Source organism: Spermophilus citellus, assembly GCF_964194105.1.
Source record: "Spermophilus citellus genome assembly, chromosome: 3".
Taxonomy (NCBI): domain Eukaryota; kingdom Metazoa; phylum Chordata; class Mammalia; order Rodentia; family Sciuridae; genus Spermophilus; species Spermophilus citellus.
This window is the reverse complement of record NC_138184.1, coordinates 109,475,116-109,500,496: the sequence shown is the minus strand read 5'-3', so window position 1 is coordinate 109,500,496 and position 25,381 is coordinate 109,475,116. Positions and strand designations below refer to the sequence as shown.

The 25,381-nt window shown below is 37.0% G+C and overlaps 1 protein-coding gene and 1 pseudogene across 2 annotated transcripts in view; one reads left to right on the top strand and one right to left on the bottom strand.

Moving 5' to 3' along the window:
• Positions 1-25,381, top strand: part of LOC308645377 (solute carrier family 5 member 4-like) — a gene marked incomplete at both ends in the record, with an annotated part of 71,024 nt that overhangs the window by 29,064 nt on the left and 16,579 nt on the right. Inside the window, 2 exons of the mRNA XM_081287433.1 lie at positions 4,408-4,488; positions 13,999-14,219. Of these exons, the coding sequence (XP_081143559.1) occupies positions 4,408-4,488; positions 13,999-14,219 (302 nt within the window). The remainder of the gene's footprint in view (positions 1-4,407; positions 4,489-13,998; positions 14,220-25,381) is intronic.
• Positions 3,126-3,684, bottom strand: LOC308645378 (cell division control protein 42 homolog; annotated as a pseudogene). Its single transcript has one exon. The product of its transcript is annotated as a cell division control protein 42 homolog (transcript).

Below are 25,381 nucleotides of genomic sequence, written 5' to 3'. Positions count from 1 at the left end.
TGGAGGAAAGCTGCTCACCTCATGGCACAGGAGAGAGTTAAGGTGACACAAGAGAGATATACCCTTCCAGGGCATTCCCCCAGTGATCCATCTCCTCTAGCCACATCCTATCTGCTTAAAGTTACCACTCAGTCTATTCAAACTAGGAAGGACTTGATTAGGTTTCAGATTTCACAAATCAATCATTTTTACCTGTGAATATTTCCACAGAACAACAGGAGCTTTTGGGGGATGCTTCCTACCAAGACCATAACATTCTGCCCATGCCCCCCAAAAGTTCATGTCTATCTCACCATGCAAAATGCATTTAGTCCATCTCCAAGAATTACATAGTCTTAATAGTTCCAGCATATCCCAAAGACCAAGTCTAAATCTCTGAGATTCAAATCAAACTCTTGCCTGTGAGCTCCTATAAAAACCAAAAGCAAGCTACGTATCCAATATATAGTTGCACAGAGTGAACATTCCCATTCCAAAGGGAGAAATAGAAGCATAATAAAAAGAGATAGGGCCAAAGCAAGACTAAAACCCAGCTAGGAAAACTAATCCTATCACTCCACATACATCAGGTCCCATAACTCCATGCATAGCGTCTAGGACATATGGTTGCAAGATGTTTTCTCCAAAGGGCATAGGCAGCCCTTCCCCTTTCACTTTTATGGTGAAACAAGTGCACAAAACCTCTCTTTTAGTCTAGTTTCCTCTTGAGCTAACAGTTTTTCTCAACAGGCTGTCCATATAACTTGCATCTCTTAATTCCTGGGGTCTCCATTCCAGCTTTGGCCTCACTTTCACAGATTAATGCATCACCCTCTCAAGGGCAGCCTGCAGGAACTCTGACTCTGCTACATTTTGCCTGGTCTCCCAGGTCTGTCTTTGAATTTTCAGTGGAATCTTCCATGACCCCTTAACTGTAGCAATCTGCATTCCTGCAGAACCAGCACCGTGTGGATGATGCTTATTTCCTCTGCCAGCTCATGTGATACTCCAGCCTCCTGGAACCATGGCTGAAGTACCTCTGAGTGACTGCATGGCTCAGCATGGTGCAAAAATATCCTAGGCCATCCTGTGCAATCAGGCTACCCACATGATCTCTTTTTGAAGGAATTTTCCCTTCTATACCCTCAAGTCTGCCGTGGTGTGGTCTTGAAATTTCTGAAATGCCTCTGAAGCATTTCCCATTGTTTCTGCAAAGTAATTAGCATCACTTTAGGGCTACAGTCTCTTCAACATGCACACCTTCCTTGGCCCCAATTTTACAAGTACTTTTCTGGTTAAACTTCAAGGGTTTTTGGCTAGTTTTTATAATCTTTTAGCTACTTTCTGCTCCTGATTCCCCCAGTAAACAGGGATAAAGCTGCCAACAACATCTGTGCCACCGACTGATTACTATAGTACCTTGTAATGTCCTCTTTTATATTCAGCCTCACAAAAGTGAGGACATGAGCAAAATGTGAACAAGGTCTTTGCTGGAAGATAACATGAGTGGCCTCTAGTCTAATTCCCATTAGAGTTCTCATTTGCCTCTGAAACTTCATGGGCTCAGTCTGCATTCAAATCAGCAGTATATTCTTCTGAGCTCCCACCACAATCACTCATTAAGCTCTACTCATAACATTCTAAGGCTTTTCTAGCCTGCATTTCCAAACTTTTCCAAATTCCTCCTTCAAATGATTTCCAAAATCTTCTGAACCACATGGTCAAGTTAGTCACAGAAATGACCATACTTTTCGGTACCAATTTCTCTTTTAGACAGCTTTGCTTCACTGTGATCAACATACCCAACAAGAACAACTTAGGCCGAGCGTGGTGTGGGAGGTTTGGGAGGCTGAGACAGGAGAATCGCTAGTTCAAAGCCAGCCTCAGCAACTGTGAGGCACTAAGCAACTCAGTGACACCTGTCTCTAAATAAAATACAAAATAGGGCTGGGGATGTGGCTTGGTGGTTGAGTACCTCTGAGTTCAATCCCAGGTCCAAAAAAAAAAGAACATTTTAGAGGAGGAAAAGTTAATTTTGGCTCATAAAATCAGAAATCTCAGTCTATAGGTGGTTGACTGCATTGCTCTTGGCAAGGTAAGGCAGAATGTCTTGCAGGAAGGGTATGGCAGAGAGAAGCTACTCTCTTCATGTCAATAAGGAAACAGAGGGGTAAGGACCACAAGGAAGATATGCACTTTCAGGGCATTCCTCCAGTGACCCACTGGACTATATTTACTTCCCAGTCCATTCAAACTAGGAAGGACTGATTAGATTATGGCATTCACAATCTAATCATTTCACTTTTGAATACTCCTACAGAAATGAAGCTTTTGGGGGACACCTCATATCAAAAGAAAGAATAGGAATCAGAAAGGGAAAATGATAGGGGAAAAAGGGAGAATAGATACTAAGCAATGAAATTGGCCAAATTATTTATAAACAAATCACAATGAGTTCTACAATTTTGCATAATTATATTTCATTAGGAACCGCCCCCACAGTTATAGAGCCATTTTTGAGGGTTTTTTGTTTGTTTAATACATTTGAAAAGAATGCGTATTCAAAAAATCGAGACATGAGAAAACCTTAGTTTTTACACTAATGAATCTACAAGATTTAGGATTTGGGGATGGTGGAAAAAATTACCTAAACATTTTTAAAAACTGAAAATTGCAACCTGAATAAGCTGAAAAAAATCCCAATTAACCTTATTAAAGAGTGTCCACAAGACTCTCTCCATGATTTTCATTAAACAAGAATAAGAACAAAAAGCCACTAAAATGTTTTAGGTTACTGTACAGGTTCAATTCAGGGAATGACTTCAACAAATTAATCTGTTACATAGTCATCACAGCATGCCTTGCTTTAAAATAACAACAGAAAAAACTTTTTTAAAAAGTAACAAAACAAAAACTAGTGCTAATCATTTTTATGACAATGCATATTTACTCAGAATTAACTAGTATTGGGATAGAAAGCAGGGGCCATACCTATGGGCCTTGTCTCACATGAGTGCATGTACATAGATGTAGGGCATTTGTCATCATGGCAGAAATAAATTTTAATTTTTAATTTTTAGTTTGATTTAAATATTACTTAGTATAATGACAACACCATCTTTGCAGAAAGGGGTCTGGAGAGGTGGTCATAACAGCACATATTTGCAGCTCTTCTTTGGTTCTAGAGGCTTCAGGGCAGCCAATATTGCTACATCAAACACATTCTTTAGGTCTTTCTGTGTGAGTTCAGAACACTCCACATCCTTCAGATCATGGGACAACTTTTCAGTAGTCTCTGGAGTGATACACTTCTATTTGTTTTTGGCAAGTTTCTCAATAGTAGAGGATTCATCTCTGAGATCAATTTGGGTCCCAACAAGAAGACAGGAGTCGTTGGACAATGGTGAGTTATTTTAGGCACACACTTTTTCCCCCCACATTTTGAATGAAGATGGAGAGACCACTGAAAAACAGAAATACATCTGTTTGTGGATAACTCAGCAGTTATAATCTCTCATAATCCTCTTGCCTTGAAGTATCAAAATGTTACAGAGTGCATGACTGCAAATCAATAATAACTGTGACTGCACAGATGTCAAAAACAGTTGGTACATATTCCAATGGAAATTGGTTTGTTGTGTAGGATATAAGGAGGAATGTTTTTCCAACAGCACCATTGCCCACTACACACTTAATTGTCTGCATTGTGGAAATAGTTTTGTATCCATTTTAAGTATTTCTGATTTGATGTTGATCTCAGCTTCACTGCTGGGGTATTGGCCCTTTTAATAGATTGAGTGTATGTTCAGATTATATAAGAGATAAGGGCCTTACTCTCCTGTTTTCCAGAGAATCATTGGTCCCTCCTGACATTCTATGTTTATAATTATGTCACAGTGAAGTCTATTGTCATGTATAACACTAAAGGGACCAAAAACCCCTTATTCTAAAAAAAATGTGTTTTGTTGTTGTTGTTAATATTGATGCAAAATACAAGTCAATGAGTGTTTCAGGTATTCAACTAACAGAACAATGATATGTTATAAAACGAGCAAAAACAGTTTAGATAGATTTGTTTTTGAGAGCACATGTATTTTGTCAAATGAGAGGAATTCAGGAATTGTTCAGGGAAACTTTTGAGATAATAAAAGTTTTCCCCTTCTTAAAATTTAAAAATCCACATGAAGATGGGACTCCATTCTGATTCATAGAAACTTTAAATCAGGACAAGGGCGATAGGATATAAGTGGAAGTTTCGCACACTAAGGAGATAATGATGTCAAGACAATCTTGTGGCTCAGCCAAGAGCTTTGGATATGTTTTCTGTGAGTCATTTCCATGGTTTGATTAGTTGAGAACCCAGCAGTAAAGGCAAGTAGATGAGTAGACATGGACAAAATGATCTGGGCCTCTTTTTTCTCTTCACAGGGGGCTTGGCCTCAGTGATTTACACAGACACCCTCCAGGCTATCATCATGTTGGTTGGATCTTTTATTCTCATGGGGTTTGGTAAGTGATCACAGCATTCACAGCCTTAGACTCTGTAGATTTGGTATATTTGGTATTTATTTCTGTTGGTCTGATCTTTACTACTGCCTCCCAGTTCTATTGGGTTACATTTCATCATCATTTATGTTATTCCCACCATGGAAATAGATGCCTGAATTCATTCTTGCTGAGGAAATGGAGACAAGAACTTTATTTCCTTCATAAAATTATCACATAACTTATATTATTTAACCTTAATTTCTTTGTGGGCAGAATGGACAAAATCCATACTATTAGATTTCCAGAATTTGACAAACACTGGTGCATTTCATTAAAAGCATATAAACCTTTGAGTTACATAAAATTTTCTTTTTTTTAACCTTTTTTTATTGGTTGTTCAAAACATTACATAGTTCTTGATATATCATATTTCACACTTTGATTCAAGTGGGTTATGAACTCCCATTTTTACCCCGTATACAGATTGCAGAGTCACATCAGTTACACTTCCACTGATTTACATATTGACATACTCATGTCTGTTGTATTCTGCTGCCTTTCCTATCCTCTACTATCCCCCCTCCCCTCCCCTCCCCTCCCCTCCCCTCTTCTCTCTCTACCCCCTCTACTGTAATTCATTTCTCCCCCTTGTATTATTTTTCCCTTTCCCCTCACTTCCTCTTGTATGTAATTTTGTATAACCCTAAGGGTCTCCTTCCATTTCCAAGCAATTTCCCTTCTCTCTCCCTGTCCCTCCCACCTCTCATCCCTGTTTAATGTTAGTCATCTTCTCATGCTCTTCTTCCCTACTCTGTTCTTAGTTACTCTCCTTATATCAAAGAAGACATTTGGCATTTGTTTTTTAGGGATTGGCTAGCTTCACTTAGCATAATCTGCTCTAATGCCATCCATTTCCCTCCAAATTCTATAATTTTGTCATTTTTTAATGCAGAGTAATACTCCATTGTGTATAAATGCCACATTTTTTTATCCATTCATCTATTGAAGGGCATCTAGGTTGCTTCCACAGTCTTGCTATTGTGAATTGTACTGCTATGAACATCGATGTAGCAGTGTCCCTGTAGAATGCTCTTTTTAGGTCTTTAGGGAATAGACCCAGAAGGGGAATAGCTGGATCAAATGGTGGTTCCATTCCCAGCTTTCCAAGAAATCTCCATACTGCTTACCAAATTGGTTGCACCAATTTGCAGTCCCACCAACAATGTACAAGTGTACCCTTTTCCCAACATCCTCGCCAGCACTTGTTGTTGTTGGACTTCATAGTGGCTGCCAATCTTACTGGAGTGAGATGGTATCTTAGGGTGGTTTTGATTTGCATTTTTCTGACTGCTAGCGATGGTGAGCATTTTTTCATGTACTTGTTGATTGATTGTATGTCCTCCTCTGAGAAGTGTCTGTTTAGGTCCTTGGCCCATTTGTTGATTGGGTTATTTGTTATCTTATTGTCTAATTTTTTGAGTTCTTTATATACTCTGGATATTAGGGCTCTATCTGAAGTGTGAGGAGTAAAGATTTGTTCCCATGATGTAGGCTCCCTATTTACCTCTCTTATTGTTTCTTTTGCTGAGAAAAAACTTTTTAGTTTGAGCAAGTCCCATTTGTTGATTCTAGATATTAATTCTTGTGCTATGGGTGTCCTATTGAGGAATTTGGAGCCCGACCCCACAGTATGTAGGTCGGAGCCAACTTTTTCTTCTATCAGATGCCTTGTCTCTGGTTTGATATCAAGCTCCTTGATCCATTTTGAGTTAACTTTTGTGCATGGCGAGAGAAAGGGATTCAGTTTCATTTTGTTGCATATGGATTTCCAGTTTTCCCAGCACCATTTGTTGAAGATGCTATCCTTCCTCCATTGCATGCTTTTAGCCCCTTTATCAAATATAAGAAAGTTGTAGTTTTGTGGGTTGGTTTCTGTGTCCTCTATTCTGTACCATTGGTACACCCGCCTGTTTTGGTACCAATACCATGCTGTTTTTGTTACTATTGCTCTCTGGTATCGCTATACCACCTGATTCACACTTCCTGCTTAGAGTTGTTTTTGCTATTCTGGGTCTTTTATTTTTCCATATGAATTTCATGATTGCTTTCTCTATTTCTACAAGAAATGCCATTGGGATTTTGATTGGCATTGCATTAAACCTATAGAGAGCTTTTGGTAATATCGCCATTTTGATGATGTTAGTTCTGCCTATCCATGAACAGGGTATATTTTTCCATCTTCTAAGATCTTCTTCAATTTCTCTCTTTAGGGTTCTGTAGTTTTCATTGTATAAGTCTTTTACCTCTTTTGTTAGGTTGATTCCCAAGTATTTTATTATTTTTGAGGATATTGTGAATGGAGTGGTTGTCCTCATTTCCATTTCAGAGGATTTGTTGCTGATATACAGGAATGCCTTTGATTTATGCATGTTGATTTTATATCCTGCCACTTTGCTGAATTCATTTATTAGCTCTAATAGTTTCTTTGTAGACCCTTTTGGGTCTGCTAGGTATAGAATCATGTCATCTGCAAATAGTGATAATTTAAGTTCTTCTTTTCCTATTTTTATGCCTTTAATTTCTTTCATCTGTCTAATTGCTCTGGCCAGTGTTTCGAGAACTATGTTGAACAGAAGTGGTGAGAGAGGGCATCCCTGTCTTGTTCCAGATTTTAGAGGGAATGCCTTTAATTTTTCTCCATTCAGAATGATGCTAGCCTGGGGCTTAGTGTAGATTGCTTTTATAATGTTGAGGTATGTTCCTGTTATCCCTATTTTTTCGAGAGTTTTGAACAAAAAGGGATGCTGTACTTTGTCGAATGCTTTTTCCGCATCTATCGAGATGATCATATGGTTCTTATTTTTAAGTCTATTGATGTGGTGAATAACATTTATTGATTTCCGTATATTGAACCAGCCTTGCATCCCAGGGATGAATCCTACTTGATCATGGTGTACAATTTTTTTGATATGATTTTGTATCTGATTCGCCAGAATTTTATTGAGGATTTTTGCGTCTAGGTTCATTAGAGATATAGGTCTGTAGTTTTCTTTCTTTGAAGTGTCTTTGTCTGGTTTAGGAATCAGGGTGATGTTGGCCTTGTAGAATGAATTTGGAAGTTCTCCCTCTTTTTCTATTTCCTGAAATAGCTTGAAAAGTATTGGTATTAGTTCCTCTTTAAAGGTTTTGTAAAACTCTGCTGTATACCCATCTGGTCCTGGGCTTTTCTTAGTTGGTAATCTTTTGATGGTTTCTTCTATTTCCTCAATTGATATTGGTCTGTTTAGGTTGTCTATATCCTCCTGTCTCAATCTGGGCAGATCATATGACTTAAGAAATTTATCGATGCTTTCACTATCTTCTATTTTATTGGAGTATAAGGATTCAAAATAATTTCTGATTGTCTTCTGTATTTCTGAAGTGTCTGTTGTGATATTGCCTTTTTCATCCTGTATGCTAGTAATTTGAGTTCTCTCTCTTCTTCTCTTCGTTAGCATGGCTAAGGGTCTGTCGATCTTATTTATTTTTTCAAAGAACCAACTTTTATTTTTATCAATTTTTTCAATTGTTTCTTTTGTTTCGATTTCATTAATTTCAGCTCTGATTTTAATTATTTCTTGCCTTCTACTTCTTTTGCTGTTATTTTGCTCTTCTTTTTCTAGGATTTTGAGATGAAGTATGAGATCATTTATTTGTTGGTTTTTTCTTTTTTTAAGGAATGAACTCCATGCAATGAATTTTCCTCTTAGAACTGCTTTCAATGTGTCCCATAGATTCCGATATGTTGTGTCTGTGTTTTCAGTTATCTCTAAGAATTTTTTAATTTCCTCCTTAATGTCTTCTATAACCCATGGATCATTCAGTAACCTATTGTTCATTCTCCAAGTGATGCATGATTTTTCCTTCCTTCTTTTATCGTTGATTTTCAGTTTCATTCCATTATGGTCAGATAAGATGCATGGTATTATATCTACTCCTTTATATTGTCTAAGAGTTGCCCTGTGACATAATATATGATCTATTTTTGAGAAGGATCCATGTGCTGCTGAGAAAAAAGTGTAACTGCTTGATGTTGGGTGGTATATTCTATATATGTCAATTAAGTCTAGGTTGTTAATTGTGTTATTGAGTTCTATAGTTTCCTTATTCAACTTTTGATTGGAAGATCTGTCCAGTGGTGAGAGAGGTGTGTTGAAGTCTCCCATGATTATTGTATGGTGGTCTATTAGACTCTTGAACTTGAGAAGAGTTTGTTTGATGAACATAGCTGCACCATTGTTTGGGGCATATATATTTATGATTGTTATGTCTTGTTGGTGTATGGTTCCCTTGAGCAGTGTGTAGTGTCCCTCTTTATCCCTTTTGATTAACTTTGGCTTGAAATCTACTTTATTTGATATGAGTATGGACACTCCTGTTTGTTTCCGAAGTCCATATGAGTGATATGATTTTTCCCAACCTTTCACCTTCAGTCTATGTATGTCTTTTCCTATCACATGCTTCTCCTGTAGGCAGCATATTGTTGGGTCATGTTTTGTGATCCATTCTACTAGCCTGTGTCTCTTAATTGGTGAGTTTAAGCCATTAACATTTAGGGTTATTATTGAGATATGGGTTATCCTTCCAGCCATATTTGTTTATTTATGTTATTGAATATGGTTTGCTTTCCTCTTTGATTATTTTCCCGCCTTTACTGTCCTACCTCCCACTGTTGGTTTTCATTGTTATTTTCCATTTCCTCTTCCTGTAATGTTTTGCCAAGGATTTTTTGGAGAGATGGTTTTCTAGCTGCAAGTTCTTTTAACTTTTTGTTTATCGTGGAAGGTTTTAATTTCATTTTCCATCTTGAAGCTTAATTTTGCTGGATACACAATTCTTGGTTGGAACCCATTTTCTTTCAGTGTTTGAAATATGTTATTCCAGGATCTTCTAGCTTTCAAAGTCTGTGTTGAGAGATCAGCTGTTATCCTGATTGGTTTACCCCTAAATGTAATCTGCTTCCTTTCTCTTGTAGCTTTTAAAATTCTCTCCTTATTCTGTATGTTGGGCATCTTCATTATAATGTGTCTAGGTGTGGATCTCTTATGATTATGCACATTCGGCGTCCTGTAGGCTTCTAGGATTTGGGATTCTGTCTCGTTCTTCAAGTCTGGGAAGTTTTCTCGAATTATTTCATTGAATAGATTGCTCCTTCCTTTGGTTTGGAGCTCTGTGCCTTCCTGTATCCCAATGATTCTTAAGTTTGGTCTTTTAATGTTATCCCATATTTCTTGGATGTTCTGCTCATGGTTTCTTAACAGTCTTGCTGAGTTGTCTATATTCTTTTCAAGTTGAAATACTTTGTCTTTATTGTCTGATGTTCTATCTTCTAAGTGTTCTACTCTGCTGGTAGTATTCTCAATTGAGTTTTTAAGTTGGTGTCTTGCTTCCTGCATTTCTAGGATTTCTGTTTGTTTGTTTTTTATAACCTCTATCTCCCTGTATAGTTGATCTTTTGCTTCTTGGATTTGTTTATGTAATTCACTTCCTTGTTCAGTGTCTAATTAGTTAGCCAGAAACTTCTGTGCTGTTTTGAACATAGTTCCATGCTTTGTAGCTCCAGTGGTGCACTCCCTGTTATCAGGAGCTCTAAATCTTACTTCTTTTACAATAAGAAGCCTATCTTATCTCTCAGCTTAATTCATGCATTTTAATTTTATTTCAACTGATACATAAAAACAACATCATATATATTAATCTAGTACAACATGTGAGGCTTCAATACATTTATACATTATGTAATGTCTAAAAATGTTAAACAAATCTATATCCTCAAAATTTTTTTCTTCTTATGGAAATATTAAAAATAATTTATATTAGCTTTTGAAATATACAATAGATGATTGTTTCCTACAGCGACCCTACTGTGTACACCAGATCTTCTTACTCCTACTTAATTGTAACAGTACCCATTGATCATCCTTTCCTCATCACCCCATGCCTTACTTTCCCTAGCCTCTGGTAACCAGCATTCTCCTCTAGATTTCTGTTTGATTAAACATTGTGCATCACACATATGCATAAGATCATGTGGTATATATCTTTCAGTGCCCCGTTTATTTCATTTAATGTAATGATCTCCAGATTCATCCATATTGCCATAAAGGACATGATGTTATTCCTTTTTTGTATAAATGGGATAAATAGTATTCCATAACATTTTTTTAAATCTATTTGTTAGTTGATGGACACTTAAATTGTTTCCATTTCTTAGCTATAGTTAATAGTGCTGTAATTAAACATGGGGGTACAGATATCACTTCAACATTCTGACATCATTTCCTCTACATGTATAAACAGTAGTAGCACTGGTGGATCATATGGTAGTTCAATTTTTAAGTTTTTGAGAAACCTCCTTGCCATTTTCCACAATGGCTATTTACATTTGCACTCAACAGTGTACAAGTTTTCCTTTTTATTCACATCCTCATTGGTACATGTTATCTTTCATTTTGTTTGATCAAAACTGTTCTTAATGGAGGGAGGTGATATCTCATTATGGATTTGATTTTCTTTTCCCTAATGCTTATTGCTTTTGAGCTTTTTAAAATATACCCTTTGACCATTTGTATGTCTTCTTTTTGGAATTATCTATTTGGGTCTGTGGCCCCCTCTTTAATCAAGTTTTATTTATTTTTGTTGTTGTTGCTTGTTGTTTGTTTTGATTTGGTTTTTTTTTTAGTTTATTGTTTTGTATATGCTATCGAATTATTGAAATTCCTTATGTATTCTAAATATTAACCCCTTGCAAGATGTGGCTTTTTTTTGTTGTTGTTGTGCTGGGGATTGAACCCAGGGCCTTGTGCATGCAAGACAAGCACTCTACCAACTGTGCTATATCCTCAGCCCACCCCTTGCAAGATGTATTGTCTGCAAATATTTTCTCACAATCTGTAAATTTTCTCATACTCAGATGATTTTTCTCTTTGTTGTGTGGAGTCTCTTTTTTGTTTAATTCCATTTGTTCATTTTTGCTTTTGTTTCCTATGATTTTTGGATCTTGTCTAAAACATTTTCAGTATCCTAAAATATTTCCCCTGTTTTTTTCTAATAGTTCCATATTTTTAGGCCTTATATTTAAATCTTTAGACCATTTGAGTTGATTTTTGAAACTGGTTAGAGGTAAGGGTATAATATCTTTGGTGGAAGATTTTTTTTTTAAATTACTAATTCATACTGGTTATTGGTCTGCTCAGGTTTTCTATTTCTTCATGTTTCAATCTTATCAAGATGTATATGTCCCAGAATTTGTCCATTTACTCTAGGTTATCAAATTTGTTAGTATTTAGTTTTCATAATGATTTTGAATACTCCTTTATATTTATTTGATTTTGGTTGTGCCTTCTACCTTTTATCTTTGATTTTATTTATCTGAGTCTTCTTTCTCTCTCTTTCCTAGCTATGGGTTTGCCAATTTTGGTTATCCTTTCAAAAATCAATATTCATTTCACTGATATTTTTATTATTTTTTTCACTTTAGTCATTGTTTTATTTATTTTTGCTCTCATATTTTTTCTTTCTACTAATTTAGGATTTGGTCTTTACTGTTTTCCTACTTCTTTGAGAGGAAAGAACAGGTTGTTTCTATGAGATTTTTCTGGCCTTTTGCTGTAGGTACTGATTGCTATAAATTTCCCTCAGTGCAGTTTTTTCCATATACCATAGCTTTTAGTATATTGGTTTCCATTTTCATTTGCTTCAAGAAATGTTTTATCTTTATTGTTATTTTTAAAAATTTTTTGTAATTGTAGATGGACAGAATGCCTTTTATTTTATTTGTTAATTTTTAAAAATTTGGTGCTGAGGATCGAACCCAGTGCCTCACGCATACTAGGTAAGCACTTTGCCACTGAGCTATGCCCCCAGCCCAAGAAATGTTTTTAAAATTCCTTTTTGATTTCTTCCTTGATTCATTGGCTGTTTGAATAGTTCGATTAATTTCCATGTATTTGTAGAATTTTTGAAAGCTTTTCATGTTAATGATTTCTAGTTTTATTGCATGTGTAACCCCATATGGTTTTTATAAATCATTTTTCTCTCACTCTCTTTCTTTTTGGTACTGGGGATTGAACTCAGGGACACTGACCACTGAGCCACATCCCCAGCCCTATTTTGTATTTTATTTATAGACAGGGTCTCACTGAGTTGCTTAGTGCCTCACTCTTGTTGAGGCTGGCTTTGAACCCCCCCCATCCTCCTGCCTCAGCCTCCTGAGCCATTGGGATTACAGGCATGTGCCACTGTGCCTGACTCATATTTCTTTCTTTTTTCCTCTAAATATTTTTTTAATTGTCTGTGGAAACAATATAGTTATTTATTTTTATGTGGCGCTGAAGATTGAATCCAGTGCCTGTGAGTCAAGAGCTATACCACTGAGCTACAATCCCAACCCCTCATATTTCTTTCTTTCTGTTTCTTTTCTTTTTCTTTCTTTCTTTCTTTTTTCTTTTGGTACCAGGGATTGAACTCAGGGGCACTCCACCAGTGAGCCACATCCCCAGCCCTCTTTTGTTTTTATTTAGAGACAGGGTCTCACTGAGTTGCTAAGTGCCACACCATTGTTGAGGTTGGCTTTGAACTCAACATCCTCCTGTCAGCCTCCCAAGCCTCTGGGATTACAGGCATGTGCCTCTGAGCCTGACTCATATTTCTTTTTAACAATTTCTTTGTATTGCTTGTGTCTTACAGTAGGCTGCCTTAAAATTTCATTTTGCACAATAGCATGATGTTTGTCACATAGTAAATGTTCAACTAATTAGTGAACAATTAATGCCAACCACAATTCTACAATTATATAATACTTGGATATATTTTGCATCATTTAACTTGTAGAAGTGGCCCTAGAGGTCGAGATTCATCTTTCTAAGATTAACTATAATTCTTGTTTATACTTAACTAGGCTTTCCAGCCTCCAGTGGGCTTAGTCTGACCATTCTTCCTCATCACATCTAACCTGCTACCTCCAATTTCTGCTCATATCTCCAACTTTTTTATTGTAACATAAACAGAATAAAATATTGCATCAGAAAATCAGATTGCACATAAGGTCAGAATAGCCAGATTTTGAGTGAGTAAGAGAGGCATTTTTTTCTGTTCCTTTCAGAAGAGTTGGAGTTTCTGATGGCTAATTCCATTAGGCTGAATCTCTTAGCTTATCATCTTGTTTGATTCTGCTCTGGGTGGTGGTGAGACATCAGTATCTGTCTGTGAGCTAACAGTTTTATTTTTATCCCAAGTCTAGATGCAAAATTAAAACTTTAAAGAGCACTAGGAGAAAAAAGAGAATTATTTGTTTTATGTATTATGTGAAAACCAGTCTTCAGCCTTGGTGGAGGCCAGTGGAGAAACTAGAAAGACATGATGGTGGGAAGCCCCTTAGGATTTTACCTAGCTGTAGGGAGCTGCTCTAGTACTTCCACTATAAAGGAGCAATCATAATCATCAGGTGGCTTGAAATTTCATACAATTTTATTTTATCTGATGCCTTTTCAGCTTTTGCTGAAGTTGGAGGCTACGACAGCTTTACAGAGAAGTACATGAATGCCATCCCATCTGTGATCGAGGGGGATAACCTGACAATCAGCCCCCAGTGCTACACTCCCCAGGCGGATGCATTTCACATTTTCCGAGATGCTATCACTGGGGATATTCCATGGCCAGGACTAATGTTTGGATTGAATATCTTAGCTGTGTGGTTCTGGTGCACAGATCAGGTGAGCATGTGTGTATGTATTGTTGTTTTCTATGTTGTAAAAACGCATCTAGTTTCTAGTTTTACCTACACATATATCTTTTAAAGTATCAAACACTGCCATAAGGCTTTTCATAAAAATATATACCTGATTCTCTTCTCTATACCCTGTTTCTTTCTCCTCAGAGGAAAAGAATTTTAGCTCTTTTAATTAAGGATTTTTTTATGTTTATTTCTATTCTTAATCGTTATATTCAGTGTGTGATCTGTGATCTGTCAGCATAGACATTGCCTTGGAGCTCACACCTTACCGAAATACAATTAGTCAAAATTTTCTCAGTAACTTGATCCCACATTATTCAAATAATTGTTATATTGCTCCCTCTAGGTTTTCCAGTTTTAATATTTTTCTGTTGGCTTCCCATGATGAGAGATGAGGGTTTAACTTTCTACTCTCAATTCCTTGTATCATATTTCTTGTTTTCCTATTCTCCCAGTATGTCTATATCATAATTTTGGACAGATCAGTATGCAATGCCTCTATTTTTCTGATTATATGAGAGTAATTCATAACTCCAATCAGATGTGGTATATTTTGATTTTTTACACTGTTTTAATTTTTCTTGGAAATTATTACTCATTAAATACCAAAATCTCTGTTAATTGCTGAAATCTTCTCTTTATACCTCCAAATGGAGGAGTGAAATCAGTAATATGTCAGAATAGGAAGCTCCTGTCTATTCCCCCTCCCAGAAACACAGAGTAAACATCTACAGAAAGTTTCCTTCTTTTGAAAACAAATTCAGAATCCCACCTGCCCTGCCAAAAAATTACTATATAACAGATGACTGAGAAAATACATACATCAAAACAGAGAAAAAATTTCAACTAACCCCACTGAGAACAGAGTCTTAGTCAATTCCCAGCATCTTCCCAAGGGGTGGAAAGGGCTTACACCACATATATGGTGCTGAACTTTAAAGTCATTACTAGAGGGCTTAGCTTTAGAGTCATCCTGCTTGAAGAATAGCAAGCACAGTGTATGGCACCATGACTTTCAATCACAAAGAAAGAAGAATGTTTTGAACCATGTGAGTTCTTCTAGCTGCTGTAGCCCTAGGGATCAGTCCAGATTCCCCTGGAATGAGTTGACTGTGTGTTTTCCCAATAGCTCCCTATGGTTCTGGCCTTTACCAAGCTAGTATCTGAGAATCTATCTTATGTATCAATAGAGAATGAACCATTTCTAGCCCAAACAAGTATAAAAACACTCTCTGCTTTCTTCCCCAGTTTGCCTCAGTGACAATTCCAGTCCTACAGTCTCTCATGGGAAAAGGGTTGGAAATCTTTACCAGCAAGAATGGAGGGGTTATACCTATCTTCTCCTCTGACTTTATCTTAAGACAAACTTCTGAAAATTCTCATTAAAGGGAGGCTAGGGGACCATTCTAAGATTGCACCTTCTTTCCAGGATTTGTTCAGTGATAACTTCAAACCAGATGGTTCCCCCTTCAAAGAGATCATGAAACATTCTAGCTTAAACAAGAGAGAGTGAGCACTCTTTGCCACTTCTTTCCTATAGCAGTAAATCCAGATGTTCAGATTCTTCCTCAAAGTAGTTTCTAGGTACATTAAGAAGAGTAACCTTTACAATATTTGCCTACAGAAACAGCTCCAAATTCACTAGACTCGGAGTTGGTGGAGATCTGCACTCCTGAGTCTCTTTCACTACAGTGAATAAAAACAAGACTTTTAAGCTCATGAATAGGCTGAAGGCATAGCTAAGTGGCAGACCACTTGATTAGTATACACAGGACCTTGGGTTCAATTCTTATGATAAAGATAAAATAAACTTGCAAACATTAAACAATTACCTTCTCAAGTTTGAAGGCTTATCAAGAATACAGGCATCTGCCTCACATATTTTCCTTGGTGTAGGGCAGAATGAGTGGGAGACGAACTCTGGCCCTCAGCTTTTCTTTAAGGAAAGAAGGAAACGGGTCAAACATCTAACATCCCAATCTCTTGAGCTGTGCCCCGAAAGACTGAATTCTGTCTTACCTTCTTTAAGACAATAGCAAGACTTGACACTCTGTAATTTCTTGTGAGTCACTAAGAATAAAGACAGCAGGTAGGATAAGCACAAAGAGTTACATGAAATCGTTTGCCAGGATGATTGCAGAGAAATAATTCCTGTACAAGAATAGTCTATCAAGATCTGGAGAGGTGGTTTCTTTATCTAATTCACAAAATTAGATAGAGATCCAAGGAAGACAAAGAAACTACAAAATATATTCCAAACAAAAGACTAAGATTAATCTCAAGGAACTAAATCTAATGCAATGGAGATATGCAATTTACCTGACAGAATTTGAAAGAACAGTTTTAAAGCTCACTCAGGTAAGAAGAGCAATACATAAACAGAGAACTTAACAGAGAGGGAAATATGTAAGAGCACTAAACTAAATAGATAGAACTGGAAGATATTAAATTAACTAAAATAAGCCAGACACTTAAAAGCAAGTATTGTGTGTTTTCTCTCATGTATGGAAATTTTAAAAAGTCAACCTTGATGTAAACTAGGGATTATTAGAAATTGGGAAGGTTGAGACAGGTGGATAAAGAGAGGTTGGATTTTATCATCAAACACTGAAATATCACACTGAACTCCACTAATATGTAGAGTTAAAACATGTTAATTCAAATCAAAGAATTTTTCTTTTCTTTTTTCTTTTTTTTCTTAAGAATTTTTAATTACCAAACAGAAATCACCAAGCCAAAGAATAATACAAAAACAGAACTGAAAAAAATCCAAAAATTACATTACATATAACTATAAAAACATTTTTAAAAAGTAGACACCCTGCACGAGTTTGCCATAGGTATATCTAATAGAAGACTATAATGACAATAAAATTATAGAAGTGAATGCCAAAATATGAGAGATTCAATGGCAAACTAGAGTTAGCAGAAGGCGGATGAATGGACTTGAAGATAGCTCATTGGAAATTATTAAATGAAAAGAAAAGGAAAAAAAAAGATTAAAAAAAGTTAAAGAGAGGAGAAGGGCAGAAGAGGAGAAAAGCAGAAGGGGAGAAGCGAGAAAGGGATAGAAACAAATGTAAAGAAATAATGGCAGAGCTGAAGCAAGAGTTCAAAGTTCAAAGCCAGACTCAGCAAAAGCGAGGTGCTAAGAAACTCAGTGAGATTCTGTCTCTAAATAAAATACAAAATAGGACTAGGGGTGTGGCTCAGTGGTCGAGTGCTCTGAGTTCAATCCCTGGTATCCCCACCAAAAAAAAAAAAAAAAAAAAAAAGAAAAGAAAAAGAAAAAGAAAAAGAAATAATGGCAGAAAACTTCCCAAGTTTGAGGAAGAAATTTAAAGGCCAGGAGAAATGGATAAATTCCTATATACATGCAACCATGAAGCAATAGAAAATCTAAACAGAACAATAATGAGTAATGAGATGAATCAGTAATAAAAAGTTCTTTATTACTTTCATCAAAGTTCAAGGCCTGATTCTTCACTGCCAAACTCTTAACAAATGTTCAAAGAACATTCTTCTCAAATTATTCCAAAAATTTTAGAAGGAGGAAATTCTTCAAAACTCATTCCATGAAGTCAGATTTACCCTGACATCAAAATTATATGAGAAAATAACAAAAAGTAAACTAATGAACAGAGTTGGAAAAACCTCAACAAACTAGCTGAGTTCTATGGTGCATTAACGAGTTTATTCACTATAATCATGTAGAATTCATCCCATAGATTTAAGGATGGCTCAATGTATGCAAATTGTTAAATGTGAAACATCAGATTAACAGAATCAAGGACCAAAAAACTCATAAGTATTTCAATAGATTCAGAAAAGTCATTTGATAAATTTAGCACATTTTTTGTGTTAAAAGCTCTCAACAAATTAGGTGTAAAAGAAATGTACCTCAACATAATAAAGGTCATAGGTTAAAGGTTACAAATCCACAGTTTACATTTTATAAAGCAGGAATAAGGTGAAAGTTTTTCCTCTAAAATATTGAACAAGACAAGTATGCCCACTTTCACCACTTCTATCCAACATACTTCTGGAAGTCCTATCCAGAGCAATTAGGCAAGAGAAAGAGATAAAGAATACCCACATTAGAAAATTAGAAAGGAGTAAATAAAATTATCTCTGTTGTGGGGACTACATTTGCATATTGAGATATATATTCTGATATATATGTCTAATATCACATTAAAGGCCACAATAAAAACTATTAGAACTATATAAAATAATTCAGTAAACTTGAAGGATACAAAATCAACATACAAAAATCAGTTGTACTTCTATAAGCTACTAGTAAATTTTCTGAAAAAGAATTAAAGAAAATATCCCATTTATAGTAGATAAAAAATTAAAATACCTAGGAATAAATTACCCATGGAAGTGAAAAATTTCTATAATAGAAACTCTAAAATACTGATTAAATAAATAGAGGACACAAATAAATAAAAATATCCCATGTTCATAAGTTGGAAGAATTATATAGTTAAAATGTCTGTACTACCCAAGTAATAAACTGATTTTCTCAAAATATCTGTCAAATAATGCAAAATTTCTTTATGAATTTGTAGAACCTTCTTTATTATATCTATTTCATTTCTGACTCCTTGACTTATGCTTTGCAAGCAGCTTCACATTTGTTTAGATCTGATACCTGATCCTGCTTATCTACTCACAGGGTTTCTGTCCTCACTTATTATTTGTCAACTGTTTGTTTCTAGACCTGTCTAAAAAATGCCATATTCTTACCCATCATTAAATGATACCAGTGTTAACACTAATAAATTGATTATCTAAAGGACATCCCTATTTTGATGATGCTTTAAAAAATATTGAGAAGTCTTGACATTATAGGTATAAACACTCCTTTGCTAGAAAATTCTCAGTTAAAAGACTGCACAAATTAAGTAGAAATTACAAAACCACATGCATTATTTTCCCCAGTGCTATCATATTTGATTTGTAACTAGATATGATTCTCAGAATATTTTGAAGAAATCTGAAAATTAATGTTTCAGTGCTCAGTTCTGATGATTGTCTGACTATGGTGTTTCTATGGCAAATGTCTATTTCCCAAGGGTGCCATTACATAATTAAAGTAGGGAGCTGCTGCTAATGCCTACAATATTAAAGACGCAATTCAGGGGGGACCCAACATGGCGGCCGGCGAGGAAGCAGTATTTTCAGGATCTCCACAGTAACGCGATCAGAAAGACCCATTAATACACCTAGAATCTACCTACGGAGGAACCTCTAGCAAAATTCCGTGGAAAGGAGACCTGCCGGGAATCAGTAAGTTCATTAGAGGTGACAGTTTGTCCCAGACGAGTGAATCTTGGCCACGCGGTGCAGAGGTTCAGTCTCGCTGCCAGCCGCCGCCAAACGGCCGCCAGCGCCGCCTGCCCGGTTCTGCAAACAGCCCTCGGCGGCCGGGCCCAGCGCGGCGATAAGGGTCCCCACCCGCACGGCAAACAGCCCCCCCCCCGCCCACCCAGCTCAGGAGGCGACGTGAAGGGAATCTAACCAAGCCTTTATGAAATAGCGAACTGGGCTGCGTACGGGGGTGGCTGAACTGCTGAAACTGGTGCTCAGAGTAGCGGCTTTAATAGAGACTTTGCGCAGCTTGTTAGAGCTCCTTTCACCATTAGTCTGTAGTGGACCACCCGGCCAAGCAGCAGAAAAAACAAAAAGATTGAAAAAGAGACGCTTGGCTCCCGGACGCTTTCCTGTTCAGAGCCGCGGGCACTTTGCGCCCATATGCTTCCTCTTTCACTTTGCTCCCTGCAGAGAAGCTGAATGGGTAATCAGCAGTGGATCTTAAGTACCTGAGGCAAAGAAAGCTCAGTACACCCCGCCCTTTTTTTTTTTTTTAATATTATCTATACAGGGAGAGTTAGTGGACTGAAATTGTTGGCTGGGCTGGGGTTTCGGGCCGAAAATCCACTCCGCGGGAGCCGCCATTTGCTTTCGGCATGCTGCCTTGATGGCCCTGTCTACACTGTCCAGCAGCCACATCTAGAGACTGGAACTGGGCTGCGTGCCGAGCCCTGTCCTCTGAAGGCTGGACCACGGCCTCAAGCGCCTCAGTCGCCTGTTCCCTGCTGCACCTTGGGGCAGAGCCTGCTCTGGGGTCGTTGGGCATCCCCCTGCGAGGGGACCCGTGCTCCGGAGGAGGGGGTTGGAGAGCCGCAGCGGCAGCCGCTTGGGCCCCGGGAGCTAGGCACCGGGCCGAGGAGCAGCGGAGGCCGCGGCGGCGCTGCTAAGGTCGTGAACAAGCGTGGCGCCCAAGAGCGCGGTTATTGCTCCCACCAGGGCTGACAACAGAGGTCCCTTGCACCAGCTACCAGGGGAGTTGCTACCTGAGGGCAAACAAATTCGCTGGGGGTCCTCAGCCCCAAGCCCTACAAACGTAGGGCCCGAGGGAGGAAAACAGAAAGGGTGTGCCCAGGCATCCTTGAAAACAGGGCTCCCAGGAGCAGCAGACCCGGCGTGTAGCCAGTAATGTGGTAAGCATCACAGGCGATTGGGGCCTGGATTGAGGAACCACAAGAGAAGGACCTAGGCACTCAGGACTGGAGACTCGCACAGTATGGGAAGAAGAGCTGAGGCACAGTGATTGGTTCCCACCTATCAAGAGGAGAAGCCTGGCCCAGTGGGCATAGCTCCACCTACTGGAAGAGAAGTTAATCGAGCTCTATGACTGCATTTATTATTATTATTATTATTTTTTTAATGATTATTATTAGTATTTTTTTTATTTTCACTTTTTGTAGTTGACGTTGTTGTTGTTCTTTAACTTTCTTATCAATGGTTTCAATTTTTTAAAATTCTTTTTATTCTATTATTATTACTATTTTTTTTAAACTTTAATTTCCATTTTTTAATACCATTATAATTTTTTGTTTGTTTGTTTTAAATTTTTATTTTTTCGTTTTTTATCTCTTTCTTCTCACTTTTTTCTTTTGTCTATTCATTTCTTTTCAACTTTCTTATTCCCCCTCTCTTGAACCCCACCTGCCTACACTCACTCTCTTTAGTGACTTCTTCCCTTCCCCTCTAATACCTCTCCTCCCAAGCATCAAATAAATTTATAAGAGTAAACAGTAACTCAGCAGTCAAACAGAACAAGAAGTATCATGAGCATAAAAAAGCAAGGAAGAAAAGGAGTACAAACAATGCAGGACAGCCTAAATATTCAGGAGGACCTGGAGTCATCAGAAAAATGGCCATATAAAGAACTCAAGGAACACCTTAGACAGATGGAAAGGAACCTTAAAGATCACATTGAGGTCTGGGGATGTGGCTCAGCGGTGGCGCGCTCGCCTAGCAAGCGTGCGGCCCGGGTTCGATCCTTAGCACCACATACAAGGATGTTGTGTCCGCCGATAACTAAAAAATGAAAAAAATATTAAAGTTCTCTCTCTCCTCTCTCTCTCTCTAAAAAAAAAAAAAAAAAAAAAAAAGATCACATTGAAAAGGAATTACAAAAACAGATAAAAGAAGAAGTTAAGCATCTTTATCAGGAGATAGAGATTATAAAAAAAATCAAACAATAATTCTAGAAATGAAGGAAACGATAAACCAAATTAAAAACTCAATCGAGAGTATCACTAACAGAGTGGAGCAAGTAGAAGCCAGAACGTCAGATAATGAAGACAAAATATATCAACTTGAAAAGAGTCTAGCCAACTCAGATAGGCTGGTAAAAAATCACAAGAAAAACATCCAAGAGATTTTGGATAACTTAAAAAAACCAAACTTACGAGTCATCGGGATAGAGGAAGGCACAGAGATTCATGCCAAGGGAATGAATAACCTGCTGAATGAGATAATTACAGAAAACTTTCCAGAAATAAAAAAGGAAACAGATATACAAATTGTAGATGCATACAGGACACCGAGCACACAAAATCACAGTAGACCAACGCCAAGACACATTGTTATGAAGCTATCCAATATACAGAACAAGGAGAAAATATTAAAAGCTACAAGAGAAAAGAGACAGATTACATTTAGGGGTAAACCAATAAGGCTGACAACGGATTTTTCATCACAGACGCTGAAAGCGAGAAGATCCTGGAACAACGTATTTCAAACACTGAAAGACAATGGATGCCAACCAAGAATTCTGTATCCAGCAAAATTAAGCTTCAGATACGACAACGAAATAAAAATCTTTCATGATAAACAAAAGCTAAAAGAATTTGTAGCCAGAAAGCCAGCATTGCAAAGTGTCTTGAGCAAAACTCTACACGAGGAAGAAATGGAAAACAATAACCAAAACCATCAGCGGGAAGTGCCTCGGTAAAGACAGAGGAAGGGGGGAAAGCTAACCATGGAGAAACAAACTAAATTAGGGGGAAAAAAAAAGATAAATAATCAAACATGGTAGGAAGTACAAACCATATATCAATAGTAACTCTAAACGTTAATGGCTTAAACTCTCCAATAAAGCGACATAGGCTGGTAACATGGATTAAAAAAACAAATCCAACAATATGTTGCATCCAGGAGACACATCTGATGGGAAAAGACATACACAGACTCAAGGTAAAAGGTTGGGAAAAAATATACCAAGCACACGGTCCTCGTAAGCAAGCAGGCGTGGCCATTCTCATATCGAATAAAATCGACTTCAAGACTAAGTTAATCAAAAGGGATAAGGAAGGACATTATATACTGTTAAAAGGAACCATTCACCAACAAGACATAACAATTATCAATATTTATGCACCAAATAATGGCGCTGCAACGTTCGTAAAACAAACTCTGCTCAAGTTCAAGAATCAAATAGACCACAACACAATAATCATGGGTGACTTCAACACACCTCTCTCACCATTGGACAGATCCTCCAAACAAAAGTTGAATAAAGAAACTATTGACCTCAATATCACTATCAATAACCTAGACTTAACTGACATATATAGAATATATCAACCATCATCAAGTGGATATACTTTTTTCTCAGCAGCACATGGAACCTTCTCAAAAATAGATCATATATTATGCCATAGGGCAACCCTCGGTAAATATAAAGGGGTTGAGATAATACCATGCACTTTATCAGATCATAATGGAATGAAACTGGAAATCAATGATAAAAGAAGGAAGGAAAAACCCTACATCACATGGACAATGAACAATATGTTACTGAATGATCAATGGGTTACAGAAGACATAAAGGAGGAAATCAAAAAATTCTTAGAGATAAATGAAAATACAGACACAACATATCGGAATCTATGGGACACAATGAAAGCAGTTTTAAGAGGGAAATTCATTGCCTGGAGATCATTCCTCAAAAAAAGGAAAAACCAACAAATAAATGAGCTCACACTTCATCTCAAAGCCCTAGAAAAGGAAGAGCAAAACAATAGCAAATGTAGCAGAAGGCAAGAACTAATCAAAATCAGAGCAGAAATCAATGAAATTGAAACAAAAGAAACTATTGAAAAAATTAACAAAACAAAAAGTTGGTTCTTTGAAAAAATAAATAAGATCGACAGACCCCTAGCCATACTAACGAAGAGAAGAAGAGAGAGAACACAAATCACTAACATACGGGATGAAAAAGGCAATATTACAACAGACGCTTCAGAAATACAGAAAACAATTAGAAATTATTTTGAAAACCTATATTCCAATAAGATAGAAGAAAGTGAAGACATCGATAAATTCCTTAAGTCATATGATTTGCCCAGACTGAGTCAGGAGGAAACTCACAACTTAAACAGACCAATATCGATAGATGAAATAGAAGAAGCAATCAAAAAACTTCCAACCAAGAAAAGCCCAGGACCGGATGGATATACAGCGGAGTTCTACAAAACCTTTAAAGAAGAATTAATACCAATACTTTTCAAGTTATTTCAGGAAATAGAAAAAGAGGGAGCTCTTCCAAATTCATTCTATGAGGCCAACATCACCCTGATTCTGAAACCAGACAAAGACACCTCAAAGAAAGAAAACTACAGACCAATATCTTTAATTAACCTAGATGCAAAAATCCTCAATAAAATTCTGGCAAATCGGATACAAAGACATATCAAAAAAATTGTGCACCATGATCAAGTAGGATTCATCCCTGGGATGCAAGGATGGTTCGATATACGGAAATCAATAAATGTTATCCACCACATCAATAGGCTTAAAGATAAGAACCATATGATCATCTCAATAGACGCAGAAAAAGCATTTGACAAAGTACAGCATCCCTTTATGTTCAAAACATTAGAAAAAATAGGGATAACAGGAACTTACCTCGACATTGTAAAAGCTATCTATGCTAAGCCTCAGGCTAGCATCATTCTGAATGGAGAAAAATTGAAGGCATTCCCTCTAAAATCTGGAACAAGACAGGGATGCCCCCTATCACCACTTCTATTCAATATAGTTCTCGAAACACTGGCCAGAGCAATTAGACAGATGAAAGAAATTAAAGGTATAAAAATAGGAAAAGAAGAACTTAAATTATCACTATTTGCGGATGACATGATTCTATACCTAGAAGACCCAAAACGGTCTACAAAAAAACTACTAGAACTAATAAATGAATTCAGCAAAGTGGCAGGATATAAAATCAACACGCATAAATCAAAGGCATTTCTGTATATCAGTGACAAAACTTCTGAAACGGAAATGAGGAAAAACACTCCATTCACAATAACCTCAAAAAAAATAAAATACTTGGGAATCAACCTAACAAAAGAGGTGAAAGACCTATACAATGAAAACTACAGAACCCTAAAGAAAGAAATTGAAGAGGATCTTAGAAGATGGAAAAATATACCCTGTTCATGGATAGGCAGAACTAACATCATCAAAATGGCGATATTACCAAAAGTTCTCTATAGGTTCAATGCAATGCCAATCAAAATCCCAATGGCATTTCTTGTAGAAATAGAGAAAGCAATCATGAAATTCATATGGAAAAATAAAAGACCCAGAATAGCAAAAACAATTCTAAGCAGGAAGTGTGAATCAGGTGGTATAGCGATACCAGATTTCAAACTATATTACAGAGCAATAGTAATAAAAACAGCATGGTACTGGTACCAGAACAGGCGGGTGGACCAATGGTACAGAATAGAGGACACAGAGACTAAACCACAAAGCTACAACTATCTTATATTTGAT